Here is a 22019-nt window from a genome sequence, read left to right on the forward strand (position 1 = left end):
CTTCAATTTGAGAGTTCTACCCTGTCTGATACAAGATAAAGAAGGGAAATAAACCCTTTCATTGTTTACATCTGATGAAAAATGCATGTGGGGTATCAGTGCAGCTGGGTGGACACTGCTGCTGTTACGTTAAACTTCAATTCACGTTTTGTTCTGTATCCCTGGCATTTAGCAATACTTTGGTTAGAAACATCCCATATGCAGAGGCATCATTCTCACCTTCACAACTTCCAGTTCATCTTTACTGGCTGCTTGTTGTTTTTCCAGCCTGGTACTCAGCTGGGAACAAATCTGGAGCAGAGAAAACAGACTTTTAGCTAAAGTTTATTATACTAAAATACAACACGTGCTTTTTAACAATGATTTTTGTTAAAGACAACATTTCTTAAATTCTGCATTGCTCAGGCGTATGCGTTCTCCCTTAACAAATCCACTGCTGTTGATAATGAGACCAAAAAAAATGGCAGTATTCAATACAGAACCTGAACAGAGACTGGAACATTTTATGGATTGATTGGTTTATAATGTTTATACTGCATTATGTCACAGAGTAAAGAAGCATCCACCCTACAGTACTAAAATTAGCTGAAAGAGGTTATTCCTAATTCCCTAAATTAGGAGACTGGAAAACCACAGAAAAAATTACAACAAATTACAATGCTCGCTCTCTGAAAGCCTGAAACGTAGTGTATCTTATTTAAAGGATGAGACCTGCAACTCTGAAAATTCAGCTCTCAGAACAGGTTGAAAGAAGAAATATGAGAAAGTGTCTCTAGAACAGTACCTGTTTATACTCTGCAATAATGGCTGTGGTTTTCTTGATCTCAGATTCTGCCTTCTCTAGCTGCTTCCTGAAGACTTCCTTCAGCTAGGAATTGAAGGAGAGAATTTACACAGTACACTGAAAGAAATTCTCAAAACGCATCATCAGATTGTTCTCTCAAGGTCTTGCTGTGTTTACAACAGTTCCACAGCTTCTTCTTACCACATTCCAGTTCTTCAGACAAGCGTCTGATTTACTCAGCATACAAATACTTATTATATTCGGTTATAACCAAGAAGTCTATACTGTTATACAGTGTATCTCTGCTTAGAAAATTCTCCTCTAGGGTAATTCTCTTTGCGTTAAATGGTGGTAGAGTGTGGTCCACAGAACACAAAACAAGAGCATTACTACTAAGTGGGTTTTACTGATTTTGTTTTTGTTTTTCTGCACACTGTCACAGCAGGTACAGGCAGACAGATTATTTGTTTGTTTGGAGATGGAACAGAGAGAAGAATCTCTCAGCACTATCGTTCTCATCTCCATAAAAGGAGACAAAAATCTGTTTTGGTCTGTGACAGGTCAAAATACAGCTAAATCATTCCTCCCTCATTCAGAACCACTAAATTTTGAGAGCCCTTTCAGTAGGAAAAAGGCCTCCACTGTCTTGTTTATAGCAAACAGAGAACTTGGCAATCTCCATTTTAGAGAGACACAAATAATTACTGTTTGATTGTTGCAGTCACCGTTGTCAAATGGCAAAAATAAAAATCAGGGTATCACTTTTAAAACATACTTTCATGTGTATTCAGTGATTGAAAAACTAAGACTGAATATTTTGTAAACAAGTATGAGGCCAGGTCAAGTCAGCAAAATTCTCCCCACCCTCAACTGTTCTGCTGTTGGTTCTAGCTTCAGACAGGGACATTCACAACTTTATTTCAGTGAACCAGCAGCTGAATCCAGAATGGTCTCTGGTAAGGCAACAACTGCTCCAACTGTTGTTTAGATAATTTAAAGAGGTCTGATCATGTCTCCTTAGTTGTGATTGCTCACCACCAGTGAAAATGATTATTACAGAATCACAGAATTTTCAGAGTTGGAAGGGACCTCTAGAGATCATCTAGTCCAACTCCCCTGCTAAAGCAGGATTGCCCAGAGCACATTACTCAGGACTGCATCCAGGCAGGTTTTGAAAATCTCCAGAGAAGGGGACTCCACCCCCTCCCTGGGCAGCCTGTGCCAGTGCTCTGCCACCCGAACTGTAAAGAAGTTTTTCCGTGTGTTGGAACGGAACTTCCTATGTTCCAACTTGTGCCCATTGCCCCTCGTCCTGTCACTGGGAACCACCGAGAAGAGTGTGGCTCCATCCTCCTTCAACCCACCCTTTAGATATTTGTAAGTAGTAATAAGGTCTCCCCTCAGCCTTCTCTTCTCCAGGCTAAAGAGTCCCAGCTCTCTCAGCCTTTCCTCATAAGGGAGGTGCTCCAGTCCTTCAATCATCTTAGTTGCCCTTCGCTGGACTCTCTCTGGTAGTTCCCTGTCCCTCTTGAACTGGGGATCCCAGAACTGGACACAGTATTCCAGTTGCGGCCTCACCAGTGCCGAGTAGAGGGGGAGAATGACCTCCCTCTACCTACTGGTCACACTCTTCCCTATGCAGCCCAGGATTCCATTGGCCTTTTTGGCGACAAGGGCACATTGCTGGCTCATGGATAATTCACTATCTACCAGGACCCCCAAATCCTTCTCCTCAGAACTACGTCCCAGCAGGTCCACCCCTAACCTATACTGGTGCCTAGCATAAGGTATGGAAAATAGAACATTCAGAGCTCAAGTAAAGGAAAAAAAAACACTAAAACCCCTACTTTTTTAAAAAAAAACATTTACCCTGGCACTGTATATTTTTAATTGCCACTACATTTTGAAGACAAAATCCTTTCCACAGTTGCAACACATTCATGCTTTTCTGCGTATCCTTTTACTTGCTTGTCCTTGCTAAATGGGAAAAGTTGGAGAATGCCTTACCTGAGCAGTTTCCTCTTCCTGCTTCCGTTTCTCTTCTTCAGTCTCTACTAGCTTCTGTTTGGTCAGGAGAAGTTCCTTGTTCAAAACATCCGCTTTGTCTTCAGCCTAGAATTAGAAACGCTGGCGTAAATCAGATGTTATCTGTGCCAATACAAATGTATTGGTATATACATCTCAGAAATATTGCAGATTCAGGTTCTAGCATTGCCTTTTCCTGCCCTCTGATGGCTCACCTAACCAATTTTTTATATGAAATTCAGTTTCCAAGTAGCTATTTTCTAAGTTATTTCACTGTGTTTCAACAACTGTTCAAAAGGACCCTTTGCCATGTTTACCTATGCCCAGGTGGCAAATAAGTATAGATACTAAGTCCTAATACAAACCTAACACAAACAACGATGTATAGAATATTTTTGTTGGGAACAATATTAATCTAAGCAAGGGCAGCATGATTTAGGTCCTTTGTAACTTCAGATTCCATTTTTGTATCTGTCAGCGGGGAAACCAGATAGATGGTGTAGAAAATGTTACGTGCCTGCACTGTACCTTACAAAGTATCCTGGCGAAGACAAGTATAAAAGAGACAAACAGGACCTCCAGATAAAACTGTTTGTTTATTAGTGCAAATAAGTATTATCTGGAGAAAACTGATACTATGCGTCTACTGGAGAATATGAATTTTCTCCTTTCTTTGAAGGGCCAAGCTTATGGTGAAACATACTGGGAATGCTTTGGTTTTGTGAGCACTATCCTCACCAATCATCAGGAGAGAAATGTATTTCCCAATGTCTGGATATAATCTGTTGACCTCCCCAAATGGGAGATACACATTGCATCAAACCCTCCTTTTGTTCAGTAACTAGGTGCTAGAACAGGCATGGGTTGTGGTCAAATAGTACTTAGTTTGCTGAAAATACAAGAGGGAAAACGGCATTGTACACAACAAATAACAGTACAGAGCTTGTCTCTGGGTTGCAGTTTGTTTTTCTACCACTACCAGTGGTGTTAGCTTATCTATCTGCCACAGTGTTAATTATTAATGAGGGTGTTAGTGGCGATTGTCGGTAGCAGAAGCAGCTCTACCAGGGCCACGACTGAAGAGATGAATTGAGGATTCCTGCATTGCTGAGTGTGTATGTGGCTGTATGGGAGAAAGGAAAATGAGAAGTGGAAGAATGGAAAATTGATAAGATTGACATCTTAGAACAAAAGAACTCGGGGATGACAAAGATATTTTAGATGAAAGACTTGTTTAAGATATGCTTTGATGGAACTACAAATATTTCCTCCTTTTATGTGTTCATTCCAGGTTCTCCAGGCAGCTCAGTGGTGTACAGTATCATCTGTCCTCGCAGATGAGGAGTGCAGTAGCACAAAGCTTTTCTTTCAGTGCCCATGTACTGAGGCGGGGTGTGGGGAAACTTCATGGAGCCACTCTCATCTACAGAAAGACTGCTAAAATGCAGCAGAGCAAGGAACGGGACTGGCAAAGGTATATGCTTGGCAGCCGTGTCACGATACTTGAAAAAAAAACAAGCATGGGCGGCAGCAGATGTAAAGCTGCTTTATGGGGGAGATAGAACACTCTCCTGGGGAGATAGAGCACCTCAACACATTGCTTTTGGCCTTCACATTGTTGTCCTGCCTGCGTTTGCTCACCAAGACAGCTCAGATTTTTAGAATCACATGGATCCGAATCAGCAGAGCCTAACTGTCAAGGATCTGCCTAATCAGAAACACAAATTGCACAACTGTGATGAATGATGTTTACAATTCTGCAGTTAGATATAGAAAGCCAAATAACTACAGGAAATCAAATTGAGAGGCTCTTGCAAGAAAAGATTTTACATCATAAAAGGCAGTACAGCCCTCACTGAGCAAGGGACTGATCACGAGGTGTGGTGGAGTATGGCCCTCATGTATTCATACCTTAATAATAGCTGCTAAAACACTCCAGAAAGAGGAGGGTTGAGTGTGTAGTTCTCTGACAGCCTGAGAAAAAGGGCTCTGAATGCTGCTACCCTCCACATCCCAGTCTTCACAGGAAACAAAAAGTTATCAAAGGACACCGAGGAGCCCTTCTAATTTTTGGTGCCATGCCACTTCATTATCTCTGAATTTTGTTGGCTGTACTAAAACTGCTGTGAAAAACTGATCTACATAAGGCGGTAGACATTCTGCAAAGCAACTTCCCTTGAAATTAGTCTTTTGAAGAGTATGTGATACCTTTTTCAAGTAAATGTTCATTCTTTGGTATCTGCCTAAAGGTTATGGCTTACATTTTCTGAAACAATCCACAACAGAGAAGGTGCAGCCAGTGATGTTAAGACTCCACTGTGAATGGCTACAGTTCCACATGCGTGTGGAAATCTGGCTTTCTGACTGCAACTAGAAGTGAAGTTGTCAGGAAAATAAAGGCACAAATAATTATACTTTTAATGTTGCGTTCACGCTTTCACTTGAACACAAAGCAGGGCTCCTAAAATTGGTGTTGCCAAGCCTGAGCTGGGACCCATCTCTATTAGCGTTACCTGGTCCAGGTCATTCCGTAAGGCAATTTTGCTTGTTACAAGCTCATGGGCAAGGTCATCGTTCTCCTGCTCCAGCCGCATGCTTGCTTCTTGGAGCCTGCGGTTCTCCCTCTGCACAAAGAAAGGAACAACCAGAAAAGGAAGTTAATCCTTATCAATATTAAAGAGCAGTAAGAGAGTGTATTGTGTGTGTAAAACACCAAGAAGGCAAGAGTGCACATTAAGACAGGACTGCTGCTCTGGGAAACAACAGTGAATTAAGCCAGCAGTGCAAATGCAGCGATTCCATATACATCCTGATGGTTATGTTTGCGTCACGTAAGTGACACACTGATTGTAGGGTTTCTCTGTCAAAAGTAAACACAGTCCTCTCCACAAAAGCACTTGGTTTCTGCTTGCTCATCATGGAAAGAAATTAGGCAGATAGAATCCCACCTAACAGCAGTGAACAGGGACCAATTAAGAGATACTCATAATAAGAGATACTCATGTTTCCAATTGAAAGTAGAAAGCTGTCCTGCTCCACTTCACAAATTTTTGTCTGCAGGAATCCGTAAAAATAGTCCATTTTGTAGATGACGTAGTGGCAACTTCCCATCTTCTGTGGGACCAGTAGAGAACAGCATTTAGCAGGGAACTCCCTGCAGCTTGTAAATGTGTATTGCCATTTGTGCACTTTCTCTGTAACTTGTGCCAGTGACAACAGTGCACATTTTACAGGATACCTGCTGAGAAAAAGTGCCAGATGGAGAGGGGACCTCACTCCCTGAGCACAGGCCCAGAACCTGCTCGGTGGGCGATGCATGGCAACATAAAATGCAAAACTTCTAGACTGCATGCCCTGGTCCTCACCGCACTGCACTCCCTACCCACTCTGCACAGGCAGAAGTGACTACGGAGAGAAGGTAAGTACAATGGAGAAGAATGAACAGTAGTAATTCATGATTTTAAGAATCGGTTTCAGTGACTGTTCTTCTATGGCTGAGGAACAGAATCATATTTAAAAGATGTTTGTGGGTCAGTGAACTTCCAGGAGTCCACATCAAATACAAATCTTCATCTTCAGAAGAACACAGCCAGCTGAGACAGATAGAGGTGCCCTCCTTTAATGGATTTTAAGACAGCAAAAAATGTGCTGGCCTTCAGTCACACAATGACTGTGTATCTTTCATACCAGAGGAGACTGCAAAGGTCTGAGAGAGCACAAGAGACTGTGTGCTATGGAAACTCAAGAAAAAAACACCAAGTTCATATGGAAACTCACAGGTGGAGGAACAATAACCTAACATGCTCAGATTTCAAAAAGGACCTGTGCTCACTTGAAAGGTAAGTTATGTTCTCCAAGAAAAACAGTAAACGTGAATAAATAGCAGCACTTAAGGCAGCAAAAAACTTCCAAGAGGCATTCAGTGAATCCCTTCCTATAAAATGTGGCTTCTTTGCATAAGCACATTATTCACCTGTTTTCACTTCCTCCTGCTCGCCAGCTATGTTCAGATATTTTTTTCTTTCCAAACTCACCACCATGAAACTGCAATTTTCATTTCTCTTGCAAGAAGATTTTGCATGTTTGTCTTAAACAAAAAAGGACAACTACAGCTCTAAGAGGATGCTAAAAAAGGTCTCTTCTGTGTGGGAGCTTCCTCTGTGGCAGGAAGCAGAACCTCTGCAAATACTCTCTATTGTGCAACGAGACTATTCACTGCCCTGTACAGGAAAGTAAGTTTGTTTCCTTTCCAAAAGATTGTACTTTAAATAACTTGCTTTGTTACAGGAACTGTAAATAAAATACTTTTGTTTTAACACAGTTAAAATAACCACTGCTAAAAGACGCATAACTTTGGGGATCATTTTTATTTTAATTGCACTGTATTCTGTTTGGGACAAGGATTTTTTTAAAGTAAAATTCTTCTGTAAGGATAAGATAAACTTTGAAGTGTAAAACCAAATTGCAGTGTTTACTACTACTACTACTACTAATCAACATAATTTTAAAAGGTTTTAATGTGTCTTTATTTCTGTATTTTGTTCAGACCATCTTGGAAATGCTGATTTTTACAGACACAGCTCTGCCAGCGAGCAGTTGTCAGAAAGTGACTTGAGCTCAGCTAAAAACTGGGACCAGATCAGACCGGTAAGAACGGTATTGCTGCCAGGTGCTGCAGCACCAATACCTTTTCAGAGGGATGTTGCTTAGAGGGAGAAATCAGCAAATTCTTAAGACTTCCACAGAATAACCCAGAAAGAAGTTTGCTTTAACATTTTTGCTATGCTTTTGCCGAAAGCTTCAGTGTCTGCAAAGCAAGCTGCACAATGTGAAGTTCGAAGTTCCTGCTTTGCATTCGCAGACAAGTGGGTAAGCAAGCTATGTGGTTGGAAATGCGCTATCCTCCTCTTAAACTAGAACTTACATGGCACGTTTTTAGTAAGTTAAAGATCTCTTACCTTGGGCATCCAGTCAATAGCTAAGAGATGGTTTTATCTCGTTCACCATACTTTCAATTTCCAGCTGAAAGTCTCTTATAGGGCCACCTTTACTCTCCCTCCACACAGGGCAGTATGCGCAATTAGATGGTTTGTCTTTTCCAGCTCCTCCCCCCAGATCTAGCAGTGAAAAACTGCCTCCTTCCTCAGGAGGAAACTCTTAATCTGCTTAAGTCTAAATAAAACCTAACAGTTTTGGGTTTTTTTACACAGTAAAGACAAAAATAGCAAATAGCTTTTTTCATATGCAGCAAACTATTTCCAATGGCTCTGAAATATTTACAGGGTTTTACAAAATACCATTCGCAATGGCATAAAGTTCAACAGATGGAGCTGGTTTGTTACAGCAGGACTCACATCACAGACAGCATTTTGTAACCTAGCATAAGCCAACTTGTCAGACCTGCTAGTTGTCCTTAGCGTAAACAGACAGCTTCCTGCCTTTTCTCTACACATCACTAACAATTTGCTATGACAATTATTTCCTTCTCTTCAGCATTACTCAGTTTCTAAGGTCAGTAAAATAAGAGATTCCTCTTTCCAAAATTCCTCCTTTCTGTTACAAAGGCAGCTGGTGAACTCCGATTAGCTTTTAAAAGGAGGATACTGCATTTCCAAAAAGGGACAAACACTGCTGATACATACAAACACAAATAAACTTACCTCCTGTAAAGTCACAGACCAAATACTGCTTTCAACCATAGGTGTAAAGACAGTGAAAACAGGATATAAAATAATTTTTAATACCAACAAAGACAGCCAAAAAAAAATGTTGCTGATTCTTCAGTGGGTTTTTGGTTCTGAGTTTTAAAGAGGATATACTCCAGCTTCCATCACACTCTGGATGGAAAGAAGGCGGCAAATTTGAAAGCAGCAGGCAAGCCTCAGCTCAGGAAGACTGAAAGGCTGAACTCCACCCTCTGCTCCCTTCCAGTCAGCCCCAAGGGGCAATTCCTGACAAGATTAGTGGCGATGATGCATCCTCTCTGTCCTGCTACTCAAGTGGGGTGTAACACATCACAAACGTTGTTAAGCAATTCAGTGTCACAGTTTCTGATGAGCAAACACCCAAACCCCAGATCTCTGGGCATCAACAGATCCTCAATGGTGGAATGAAAATACTGATTAAAATGCACTTTTCTGGATGTGAGTGAACTGAAGTCTTCGTAAGCCCATTGGAAAGGGCTCTTGATTGTGGAGAAGCACTGAGGGAAGACCCTGTGAACCTCCATCTAGAAACACAAAAGGCTTTTACAGCAAACTATCCAGGAAAACCTCTCATGGGAAGCAACACAGAGGCTCCTGGAGGTGGTTTGTGTTTTCTGTTTGTTGACTCTGGAGAAGCATTCCCAGAAGTGCCCCAGCACACTTTTTCTAAAAACCACAAACAAACAACGATCCACATCAAGAGTTATGTTTTCCCTCATGATGGTTACCATTCAGTTACCATGACTCTGAACAAAAGTGACCAGTGTATTAACTTTTGCTTCCACTTCAAACATGCAAAAGGCTATTATGTCCAAATTACACATTTATTCAGACAGACAACTTCTCTGTTGCACAACAACATCCACAGAGAAAAAGGCGTTTCTACTCTCAGAACAGAACCGTGTGCACAAGCAGGGTCTGCTTGCAAAACTCCATCCCTTATTTGTATGGTTATATCCTCTTTATTTTAAATCAAAAAGTCACAAGTCCAACTCTGGCAGCTTCTCATCAAGTCAACCAAAAGCCTGTTACATGAGATGTTCTCAAACACAGAAAAAAACCCCATAATATATATTAAAAAAAAATCTCAACTATATTGCTATTTTTTCTGCACATGCAACTCATTTTTATTCCTGACTTCTATAGGAAATTTGTAATTTATTTTAACCAAAAGTCATGAAATTCAGTGACAAACAGTAATTTAGAACATATTTACTTTTGCATCTTTTAGAAAAACCTATCTGACAAAAATGTGAATGATAATTTGTTATAAGCAGTGGAAAATAAAGTGAAAGGGTGCGCATAAAAAAAAATACTGTTTTTCTAAATGATTCTTGTAAACACAGAAGGAAACAAACACCAAAAATAATGGCACTCTAATACTGTTATTTTGACGTAAGTCAAATCACAATCAACATGTAAAATACGAGCTGGGCAGGAACTCCTGTGGCACGTAACACAGCTTATTGTAGCATATTAATTTAACCTGTCAAGAAAATGCAACTAGTTAATGGCAGCCTATGGAGAGTTTGGGGTCGGTGGGACTGGAGGAGCACAAGTCCCTGCCTGGAGGTACCCAGCTGCCCTCAGGCAGGAAGCATCTCTTTCCTGGCATTTCACAGGGGGCTGCTCAGCCCCACCGTCCCCATGCTTGGGAACACCTCTGGGACCCAAGCGGTGGGAAGGAGAGGAAGAAGCGTGGCTGTGCTCCCACACTGCTCTGGTTCAGTCCTGGTATCCCCTGGATGCCCGGGTGAAAGTTAGACCCACACATGAGAGCTGCATCAGCTCCAACGAGTTCCCTTTGCACCACTTACAGCACAGCAGGGATGGACCAGGAGGAAGAGATGGCAGTTCAGCCGGAGCTCCACTGCCATTGCCGTGGCTGCTCCCACCCCACGCATGGCCCATCTCCTACTCTCAACAGTTCATCAAGCCATTGCCACTGAGGGCCAGGTCACAGGGAGGTGTCTTACTCAAGACATCCTTCATCACTGCAACTCAGAAATGCCAATGTCTCTGTGGTCCTGACAAATCTGTATTGGCAATAAAAACTGTAACGTGCTGCAAACAACAAAAACTCTAACCTAAAAACTATCAACAGACTGAAAGCCTCTTTCCTTCTTGACCTATAAGAGGAATATGCTGCAGGGATCTCCACTCCAGCAATCCCATCTAAGAAACATCCCCTTCCAGGGCAGTAAAGCAAAAGCTCGTTTTGTTCTGGGAAGAGAAACTGTAAAAATTACAATGTGCCCTTCAGGGCACAGCCCACACGGAGAGTGCACAAGGCCAGAGGGAGCTAACAGCAGTGCTGCGCTCAGAGGCAATACTGGCTTTTCAGTCCTTTCCCAAACCAAGCCTGGCTGGGCAAAGCCTAGCACTGATGCTGCCAAATTGAAATGCATTTCTAAACACATGGGCTGCAGAGCGATCATTTAAGGGACAAGCAAAGTTGGCTCTCCGCTTTCTGCCTGTGAGGATCCACACAGCTTGTGTTTCTTGTTGCCCTTTGGAAACACTCTTGAAATGTCGATTCCCACCAACCTCAGCTTGACACATTAATAAAATCAAAAAGGCAAGACAAGGAACAGAGAGCACTTACAAGCATTTCTCTATGACACCCATCAGCTGAAGAATGCATCCGAACTTTGAACTTAATGTGCAACTAACCAGTTACAACCACTCTCTCTAATCACAGCATTGCTAAGAAGATCAGACCCAATCCGGCTTAATAAAAAAAAAAAATAAAATCACACAATGAGTTTCAAAAGTTCAAGCCAAAACCCCAAGCTGTGATCTTGACTGTGACAGTGACTCACATAAACAGTGGCCAAAGAGTCACTTTCCATGTCCTCATTTGCAGCTTGGGGATAATGTTCTTCACCATCCAGCGCCCAAGATTAACTAGTTAATATGCTTCCGCAGAGGTTTCATGAAGCCTTATTTGTTTTCTAAGTAGTTAATTCCACAGTACTATAAGCGAACCACTGGAAAAATACTTCACAGCAAATTTTGTTTTTTTCTGAGTATGTCATACTCACTATTGGCTCCCAGCTGCTACAGCAATCCTAGTTCTCACAAACAATAAAATCTACACCCTTTGACATCAAAAGAACTATACTCAAAACATATTTTTTCGCAGGTAAATACTTAAAAAGAAAAAGGCAGTTTTACTTTCTCTGTACCTGTGGCTTTATCTTGTCACATTTATGAATTACGGCATAGTCTTTCACTTTAGATTTTCTTATTGTGGTTTTCTGAACATAGTGCACTTTCCTTATGTTCACAGACCACGTAAACCTGTTGCACCTGGTATGATTATTGACTACTCCACACTCCTTATAGACTCCGTACCAACTGCAATGTCACTTAATATATTAAGGCACAACGAAGAACAGCAGGAAAACAGTACAGGTATATATAAGCAACGATAATTCCCAGCTAACCTGGGCAACAGGCAGTAAAGTGCATCATCTCTGGCAGCTTCACCTAAAGAAAACTGAATTTTTCAAAACAGGGTAAGCAATAAATGGATCCTGAACACTAAGTGGAGTATACGCCTAGAGGCAGAGCCTCCATCACACAAAAATCGATGGCAACAGAATGTAGCAGTGACAATAAAAGCAAATACATTGGAAAGATAAGCAATGCTGATCCAAAATTAAAGAACCATTCTTCTTTGGTGAACTATCAAGCTATCATATTAATAACTGAACTTCTATTTCTCTGCTGCTTTAAAGCAGGATATTTATGACTATTAATTCTGTTGCAGCAGTACCTTGGGACCCCAGCAGAGCTCTGGGTCCCACCGTACTAGACATTATATTAACAAAAAATTACTAACGCCTGATATAAACAGAGATGAATAGCAAGGATCATGTCAGTCAAGGAAGAGTTCATCTTCCAAAAGTCTCTGTGGATGCCACTGCACACAGCTTGTGCTAGAGCAATGTGTATTTTCTCCTTTTTGTGTCTGTAGCTGAGAATCACCCTTTGTTTCTGCGTCTCATGAAGACTTCCCGTAAAAGTGCAACAGCAGGAGAGTTACCTACAAACATATAAACTGAAAGAAGAAAAATATTATATGTGGCTACTTGCAGATGTCTTGAGAGTTACAAATTGTGATTGAAATATTCCTGGAAAAAACACTAAGTCCAAGAATTCAAAGTGCTTGGTCAAGAAAGGGGATGAGTTTCATCTGCCACTTAAATTCCCTAAAATCTGCACCAGCATATCCCAGAGAGGTGAGCGCGGTACATGCACCTCTGCTTAACCACTGGAACCGGGTCACTCCCCATGGGATTCAGCCAATGAAACAGGTTCCCATATAGCATCTCCCGTACCTTGTATCTGTCCATAGGATCTTCCTGCTGCAGCTGACTCTCTCGCATGGTTTGGTACTCTCTCTCATATTTCTTCAGCTTCTTTGTTGGCACCTGTGGAACACATTTGGAAAATATGCATTTAAAGATTAAAGATGCACCAGAAAGGCTGTCTGAAAGCTCTTCTTGCAAACAGGATGCCAAGGGAGTGCTGGAAAGCTGCTGCCGAATAAAGTCGTTTCCCCCCTTTCAAAACCTACTCAGCAATACAATTCACATCGACAGAAATCTTCCTGTGCCTAGTACTATTAATTATTCAAATATTTAAAGGAAAACAAGTGAAGGAGAGACATTTAGTAAGACTAACAAGAAGAAAAAAAACTGTGAACAACAGGAGTGAGAGAACAGGGAAAAGGAAAATATGCTTTGATAGGTATGATTCAACAAAACAATGCCTTAGCAAGAAAACTGTTAAAAGTGAGATTAGAAGAAAGGTGTGTGCATGCAAAAGGGCTGGACAATTCCCAGGGAGAAATCAGAGTAATGTTTTTTTATTGCTGAAAGAGTATTAATATCTAAATTATAGATTGTAACTGATGCCCTCAAGAAGTTTGGCATCAGACTCCTCCTAGGCAAAGGTGAAGACGCTGCAGTGCTCTCTTCCAGCCGCAGCAGGGAAACAGTGAGGCGACTACATAGAAATCACAAGCAAATTCGATAAACAACCATGCAGAAAGGTCAAGTCCCAGACAGCTTGACTTCTGGAAAACCACAACTTCAACTTAAGCCAAGGTACACAAAGAACACCTGTGTTTTTTTAAACAAAGAACGGAGATCCTCTGCTTTACTTTCACCTTTTAATTTGGGACATTGTGCTACTTGAGCAATCCCATCTTTCTCTGGAGACCTTTGATAGCGTGTCTCTGTCCCTACCATATGACAAGAAGAAGCCGGCCCTATTAAATGTCGGATCATCTGCTGGCAGCCGGAGAGATCCCTAACATGATGTACCATCATGACTTGTAAAGATACGCTTTGCCTGGATCTGTTATGCATATATCTGTTCCTCTTGCCTATATTGATCGTGTCTGTCTGACTCCTGGTGTGAGGACATGCCTCTGTCACCTTGCCTTAGGGCAAAACATTACTGCCACTGAGCAGAGATACAAGTTTACATGTAGTTTTGGTGGCGTTTTTTCCTTTATTGGTTTTCAACCTAATACCTCCTTCCTCTGCGACACAGGAAGGGACCAAGCAAGTTCTCGGTGTCACTGCAGAGGCCTCTGGGAGGTACAGGTAGCAAAAGTGAAACCCATGATCTGCAAAGCACAGTGCACAGGGAGCACCAATAAAGCAGCACTAATGCCCACAAATACTGATGAAATCTTAAACCACCCCCCCCTAAAGGAAGCAAAGAGAAAAGGGTAAACATAAAAACATGAAGCACTTTGGACAAATATACGGGAGAATGTAATTTTGATGACTTTAGATACTGCAAAATACAATGAAATGAAAATGACTAAATCAGAGATGCTTTTTTACGTTTCAACTGAGAGACATTAAAGATGCAAACCGAGCCCGTTTCACCCTAGCTGCAACTGTTGAGGCTACTTAATATTCAAGAATATGAAATAATTTCAGAATAGTATTTTAAATGAAGTGAACCAATCACACATCCAAAGCCTGATCTACTCCTTCCTTCCATGATGCTTACTGGCATCTTATTCAGAGAAGCAGATCAAGGCTCCCAGGCTGGGCTGTTAAGAGGGCACCCTCCAAACCTGGTTCTCTTGTGAGTTTTGTGTTCCAGTATGCAACCAGCAGAAAACAAAGATAAAGAGGGAGACATTGTGGCACAGTATGGCAAAAAGGTGCAACATAGGTGTAACTTAGAAGATGATCTGTTCAACTGAAGATTTTCCCGATTCCTGATGCTTTTCATTAAAGCCTTTAAAGTACATATAAGAAGTAAGTCTTACTACAGAAAGAGAGAGACAAGCCTCCCATTCACACAGCTGCATGAATACTTCAGTAAGAATCCCACCATCAGAAGGAACAACAGATATAAGATAGATGCATTTGGGGGTAAATAAGGAGAAAAGAATGGAAAGCGAAGGTAAAAATTGCACAATCACAATCCTTTCCCGCCGAGCAGTTCCCCCATGCACAGGGGAACCCCCCATGTTTATGCAAGAAGTGCCATATGCACCCCAGCCCGGCACCAGGTGTCAGGGACTGCCTTCACTGACCACTGCAATGACCCACCAACAGCTACACCTTTCCAGCTGTCTGGAGCAGCATCTCCATTTTCCCTTTAACCACCAGATTTGCTTAAATTGCTTGTGAACAAAAATCATAGTTCTTGTTATAATTCAAAAGACACAGGCAAAATACAGCATAAAGGTAATGATGTGAGTAACTCTTACTGAGAGAGCAAGTGCAATATAAAACACTGCTGTGACCCAAATGCCTTCGCTGAGCACTGTGCCACAGCTGTCCCTCGCCAGGCTGAGCCTGTGGATGAAGAGATGACTGCTGCTTCTTGGTAACACAGCCTCACACACAGCAGCCAGCAGCATGCAGCTCCCCTTGCTCATTTTTTAAGTACTAATTTTTTTAGCTGCCTGAGAAAAGCTTTATTTCTCTGGTTTCACCTTGTATTCTCTGTTAAGATGAGGCAGAATTTAACTTGCACAGAGTCTATTTGGCACTTAATCATTTGCCTCAACAACACCAGAAACTAATCTGAACACGTCACATCAAAAAACGTATGATGAGCAGGGGAGAACGAGAGTCAGCTGCTTCTTTTAACTCTGCTCTCCACCATCTTCACAGTCCCTGTTTGCACACGCTGACAATTAACCATTTCTTAATGCCTGGCAACTTTTTCCACCAACTGTTCTTACCTATATGTGCTCTTTTACTTTCTTAAATTTTAATTCATAGCTGTGAGTAGGACCACGTGTAGATCCTTTGTGGCTGCACGAGGGATAAGGTCCCTCTTTCACCACTACAGGAGCTATCCATGAACGCTGTGGCTGTGGCCTGGGCTAAGGGGCATGCCTGGTATGCTCTCCAGCGAACAAACAGCATGGCAACACTTTCCTGCTAATGTTATCAGTACGTAATACCTGAAAAGGGGGTGAAATCACAAAAGGTGTAAGCATCAGGGTGTGAGGGAGTATGTTGTGACACAGAAAACAACTTCTGTGCTCACTGAAAGAATATCGTGACTTATGCATGTTAGTATCTACTTATGCTAGAATATTGTCTTAATTGGGAAGTACGTAAATTCAGTGAAAGACTGTCTTAAGGGTTGGGAGGGGCGCAGAATTCCTATTAGAAAACCAGTCCATACTAATCCACTTATCCCATAAAATATAAACTTGAGCAGGTATGCTTAATAACTTTGGCAGGGACTATGCTTCACTGTTATTGTCTATTCAGCCACATTACTCAAAGGATTTTGATAATTTATTACAGTACTTTCTTCTGGGTATACACTAATAAGTGAAAAAAAAAAATTAAAAGCCCGTTTCCATATTCCCCAATTTAATTCCCTGAAACAGTTTGTGAATTCAACAAGAGACTTCTCTGTAAGCCCTTTCATAAGTAAGTACATAGTACTAGCTATGCTTCAATCTTCATGGATTGCTCCTGAACAAAGTGTGCTCATAAATTTTCTGTAAAAGCTTCTGCAATATTGATTTCTTCTTTCTTTAGCACCATAGACTATACTGGCTAGAACCAATGGTTATCAAATTTAGGAGACTCTTATGGTTTATAAACATTGCTCATCTGTTTATCACAGTATCTTATCTCCTTGACTCGTTTTATTTTATTATGTTCAAGCACAAAGTCATGTCACAACTAGTTGTACGTAGAGAAAAAGCCATGCAGAGCATCTTAATAAAACATCCACGCAGAAGAACTGAACAAGCAAAACCTCTTTCTGAAAAAACCCAACAGACTTGTGCACTGAACGCTTGAAGGACTCACTATAGTGAGGTGATATGTGGCAGGTGAGAAACAAAAATGCTTTATTTGTAGCTGCCCCCCTGTTCAGCCAGGGCTGGAAAGATCTGCTTCACCCTCTCTGGCAATCCTGTGCACTGGCAGTGTGCCGAGCATCGGCATCCACTCAGCTCCAGGAGACCTTTCTCTCATTCTGCAATTTCTTTAGCTGTTTACAGACAGTTCAGCCTGACCTTGCTGGAGTAATAAATCACACATCTATGACTCCTTTCTCCAAAATGTTTTATTGCTCTAATGAAGCACGAGCACTCAGAGGAGGTAGTTATCATTATGTTCATTTGACAGCCAAGGAAATGGAAGCAGAGATGTAAAATGATTTCCTGAACATATTGAAGACAGCCAGAGGCTTACCCAGACAGAAAAATCCTATTACCTGATTTCTAATTTCCAGCACTGCCACAATGCCAGACAAAGCAGAGTATCTCTTTCCCCGATTCCCACTTCTTTTCTCTATCTAGCACTGCATAAACACTCCAAAAATAAACTGTCCCATCACACGAACAATGTAACCAATATTCTGTGATCTCTGCACTTAGTATTTTTTCCTCTCTAGTTCTCACCTCAATGTGGAAGGAAAAAAAAAAACCAACCACAAAGGAAAAAGCCAAGTAACAAAATGTGCAATGTTCTCCTTCCCCATTTTTGAAGCAGGTGACTGACTTTTCTGTTTCACTGGTGATGGATTTGCTTGGTATTTCAAGATTGAGGTGGGGGACTCGCATCCCTCCAAAGACAGGGTTACATTGTGTGCTGATGATGGATGCGGGAGACCCCGAGCTTGCTTTGAACAAGCACTGATAGCAACCACTGACGCTGGCTGCAGCCCAGCTTCCCTTTTATCCATCCATCACACACATCTCAGGCTGCAATCCCCATGATAAGGCCAGACTCTTCCCACTGTCGAAAAGCAGGACCATTTCCAAGCACACGTAATGCCTGGGAGCCTGGCTTAACCCTTGCACACAGGAGTACCAGCTGCAAGACACTCTCACAAACCACTGCTACATGTGCCCCTTGTGAGGAGATGGGAGTTATGCTTGTGCATACTTAATTTTCTTCGTATTATGCTTTAAAACAATATCAAAAGCAAGTTAATTTCAAAATGACGCTGGTTCTGCAAAGTGTGTCATATGAAGACTGTAAGCTTTGAACAGAACCTCAGACAGCAGATTAGCAACAACAAATTTCAGATCACAAGCATCATCTTAGTTCACACTCAAAGTTTTGTATCAATATGTTCTAGTTAGTACTTCGTATTTAAAAGAACTAAATCAGGTTCAAAGGAGGATACTATAGCTCTATTTAAACACTTTATTAGACCAAATTAAGGCTCTAATATAACAAAAACATACGAAGAAACTAATTCTGTGCTCTACTGGTCTGTGCAGTCATTGCTATGGATAACTGTATTGTCCTTTTCTTAAAATGCAGTTGCCAAAAGGCACGAAGAAGTATCTTGCAATGTCTGTCACTGGGAGTAAGATTCAGAAGTAGATAAGCAACTCATTTTTCTTTTGGGAGGATGCAGTGATGGAAAAGAAAGAACAAAACCCACAGTAACACGTTGACACAACAGACTCATCTCTTGGATTAGACTTTAAAGGGGGTGAGTGGGATTTCAAATTTAGCTATTACGCAATACAGTCTGAACAACTGTATCTCCAATGAGATGCCACAAACATAAAATCTGAGAGGAAAAAGGGCAAATCCAAATTTCTCACAAAACTATTTGCACCGTGTAGTCTGTAGAGAAGAAAATCTGCAGCATTCAATTGCAGAAAAAATACAGAGATTAAAATCAGCTGCTACCTAAAGAAAATTCACAAGCTGGAACACAGCTTGAGAAATTCCCATTTCTCCTTTTGTCACCATGCGGTGAAGGGCTTGTTGATAACAAAGTGTTTCGCCACAGGGTTGAAATCAAGCAGAATAGCCCTCATCAGCATTTCACCAGCATCGCATTCAGGACCCAGACACCCACCACTCTAAAACACACCACAAATCTCATTAAACATCGACTAACCCCTGGGTTTGGGGCAACATGATCAAAAAGTTTTTGTAAAGCAGCCTCTCAGACATCATCCGATCCTAGCGTTACCCTCATCACAGCCTGGTTTTGGGCACGCTTGCAGCACAAAGCCTGCGATGCTTGGGCCAACCGGCCACCTCTCGTCACAGTGGATAAAGGTGGGTCCACGATGCTGTTATTCTGCTCAAGCTCGCGTGTTGCATGCAGCACAATAAAAGCCCCGAATGTCAGATGCTATTTTACCATCTACGCTGGCAGGAAGATGTTCCCTGAAATTCCTTGGAAACGTACACTGTGTTGAAGAGATTATCTGCTTAATGTGTGCCCATCTGAATGCCTGCTGAAGAACAGCATCTCTTCTCCACCCCACGTTTGGAAAAAAGATCTGACAGAAACGGTCTTTTCGTACCAGCAAAGCAGCTTTCTCCACACCAACACACCTAAGTATCCCTTCCTTGTAGGGGGAGAGTTTTCTTCCTTCTGCAAGTCACCTCATTGACAGCTCTGTAGATGCAAGACCTCCTGAAGAGAGTCTTCAGGATAAAACAAATCCAATTTGAAAGCTGGCTGCAGGCAAAGGAAACCAGCTTTGCTTTGAGTTTTTATTTTTATTTAATTCTTCCACACCAGTTCATTATCAAAATATTGCAATTGCAACTGATTCCCACAGGAATTTATAAAAAGAGGGGTTGCAAAATTTACAGAGTACCTGCACAATTTGCTTTGATTCAAAATGGCAGTGGTCCCAGTCAGTGACGCTGGATGATTTCTAACACCACATCTGTCAGATTTTAATCTCTACAACGTATTTCCATTCATCTAAACCTGCTGAACCTGGCATAACACATTATTCTTCTATAGCCCTGCTGTTTTAAAGATCTGCTTAGTTAGGCTCAGTTAGCAATACAGTTAACCAAGTTAAAAGAGTAAGCTCAGACCAAGAGACATTCAATAAGCCTCACTGTATAGCAATCCAGTGGCAATCCAGTAAAAGACATCGAAATTCAGATTCCCTGAACTGTAGCTCTAAACACTGGCGTGTACTTTTGCACTTACCACAGTGTTTGTGTTTGAGGCGCACGTATATTGACTGCAGTGGAATCTGCATTTTTAAAAAAAAAAAAAAAAAGGTTCAAGGAAAGCATGTTCTGCCTTGTGGCAGAGACGCTTCAAAACACTCCTTTTCAGATCCCCAAATTGGTTTTCAGCATTCAAAAATTCATTTTCACTTTGAGGTATGGAGGGCTTATTATCCACTTCAACTCTATTTGTTTTAGTAAAAAAGAGACACCCTGAGTGGCTTAAAAGCTGTGCTTGGAAATGGCTGATTATTTTATATACTTGCAGCTGATGTCTAGCAGCTCACCCAGACAAAAAGTGCTTCCTCTTGCCTGCAGATAAGGGCTTTAGCATTGAGATGCACACCGTGAAAGGAAACAGCTATATCCACTTTGTCAGCAAGCACCCATTTTGCATTTAAATTGGCTCTAGTCAACAGGAATACTGTGGTTAAGGATACCAATAGTTGAAACGTTCTAGATGGAAAATATCCGCGGTACGGGTCATTTTTTTTATTCAGCATAACTTAAAGAATGCCTGAACAAGAGATCTCTATATAGGCTAAATGATTATATAGGCTAAATGAATACATCCTGAGGACACAGATTAGGATAACTGGGGGAACTGACACTGACCAGTCATCTGGGACAAGGCCCTGCTCTGTACAACACAGATATTATGAACAGCAGCAGTTTTTCCATTGCAGAATTTATTCTTTGGTTTGTACCTCATAACAGTTCCAAGTGATTTTGCGTGCCTTACATACATACACCTTTTGGTGTACAGCATTTGGTACTAAAGGTTTTACACACAACCTCAGTGACTATGCAAAATCAGACCCTCAGCTCTCCCCCATTTTAAGGTACATCATTCATTCCGATTTAGTTCTGCCCGCAACAATTTTAGAGCTTTGGTTGTACTTCTTGGCACATCACAGCAATAGAAGAGAAGGGTGAGCAGGAAGACAAGTGAAATCTTCACCACCATGCCTGTGACAACAGAATCAGAAATTCAGGAAAAAGTCCCCAGTGATTTTCTTGCATCACTTAGTAAAGAAAAAACCTGCTCCCAACTAGAGAAAGTAGCTAAACTGTGTTAGGGTTCTCTTTCTAACCTTGTTCATAGGATGCTGCAACTAACACAGACCAATCTCGCTACCACACATAAGGGAAAACTGCCAACACAAGGCTAGCAACTGGTCAGTAACCTGCTTCAAAATATTATATTATCAAGGTTGTAAAACCTGTCCCATTGAATATATTTAGTCCACAGAGACACTCTGACCAGTCATCTGGGACAAGGCCCTGCTCTGTAAAACACAGATATTATGAACAGCAGCAGTTTCATCTTCTGAAACCTGCCATGAGGCTGGTGAAACCAGTTGCCTGTCCTGACTATGCTGAGTTATCAAGCCACATCTGTCTCCTGTCACACTCAGTGCCCAGCACAAGATGAAAAAAAATTGTACTTCTTGAGATGGAGGATGGGTGCTAGATCACAGCTCTGAACCATGTGCCCAGATAAGCCATATTCATCAGTAAAGAACCTTGCAGCATTCTTTGAACACATTCAATGTATCAATGTAATTCATGATCAATTCTTTGTTGCAGTATCAAGAAAATTGTAATGCTGCCACACTTTAAATTTGAGAGTCTGTTTAAATTCACAATCAGGCTTCTCTGATATGTGGTGAGGTCCTTGATGCTAACATACTTTTCATTACTTTTACAAATATTTCAAACCCACAAGTTACTAAGAGAAATTACTTTTTAATGTGTTACTCCACCAGCAGAAAATACATTCCTTTCCTATATTAAAGCTGAACCATTATACACTTACATTCAGGGCTCTGCAATCATTTCTGTTATGTGAAATACTTTTATCTATATTTCAGCAAGTAACAGAACTTTTACCACATCTTCTCAAAATCCTTGCCTTTTTTCTGCTTGCCCAGCTCCATAAAAACAACTGCTAAAACCCTAAAATAAAAAGTAAATTCTTTAAACCCACACATTAAATGATCAGCATTTTGAAAATAGAAGTGGGACAGTGTCAAA

The 22019-nt window shown here is 41.3% G+C and overlaps 1 protein-coding gene across 5 annotated transcripts in view; it reads right to left on the minus strand.

The window, feature by feature from the left end:
• RABGAP1L (RAB GTPase activating protein 1-like) overlaps positions 1 to 22019 on the minus strand; it is a 240134-nt gene that overhangs the window by 2178 nt on the left and 215937 nt on the right. For 3 of the 5 annotated variants that reach the window (XM_009892860.1, XM_009892862.1, XM_009892863.1), the window contains 5 exons: positions 12861 to 12953; positions 5323 to 5433; positions 2792 to 2896; positions 785 to 868; positions 220 to 291 (listed from right to left, as the gene is read on the minus strand). In XM_009892860.1, the coding sequence (XP_009891162.1) occupies positions 220 to 291; positions 785 to 868; positions 2792 to 2896; positions 5323 to 5433; positions 12861 to 12953 (465 nt within the window). Of the gene's footprint in view, positions 1 to 219; positions 292 to 784; positions 869 to 2791; positions 2897 to 5322; positions 5434 to 8469; positions 8509 to 11677; positions 12581 to 12860; positions 12954 to 22019 lie in introns of those variants that run through there. The other 2 variants (XM_009892864.1, XM_009892861.1) reach the window with 2 other exon arrangements.

The sequence above is a fragment of the Charadrius vociferus genome, unplaced genomic scaffold, assembly GCF_000708025.1.
Source record: "Charadrius vociferus isolate BGI_N301 unplaced genomic scaffold, ASM70802v2 scaffold39, whole genome shotgun sequence".
Classification (NCBI taxonomy): Eukaryota; Metazoa; Chordata; class Aves; order Charadriiformes; family Charadriidae; genus Charadrius; species Charadrius vociferus.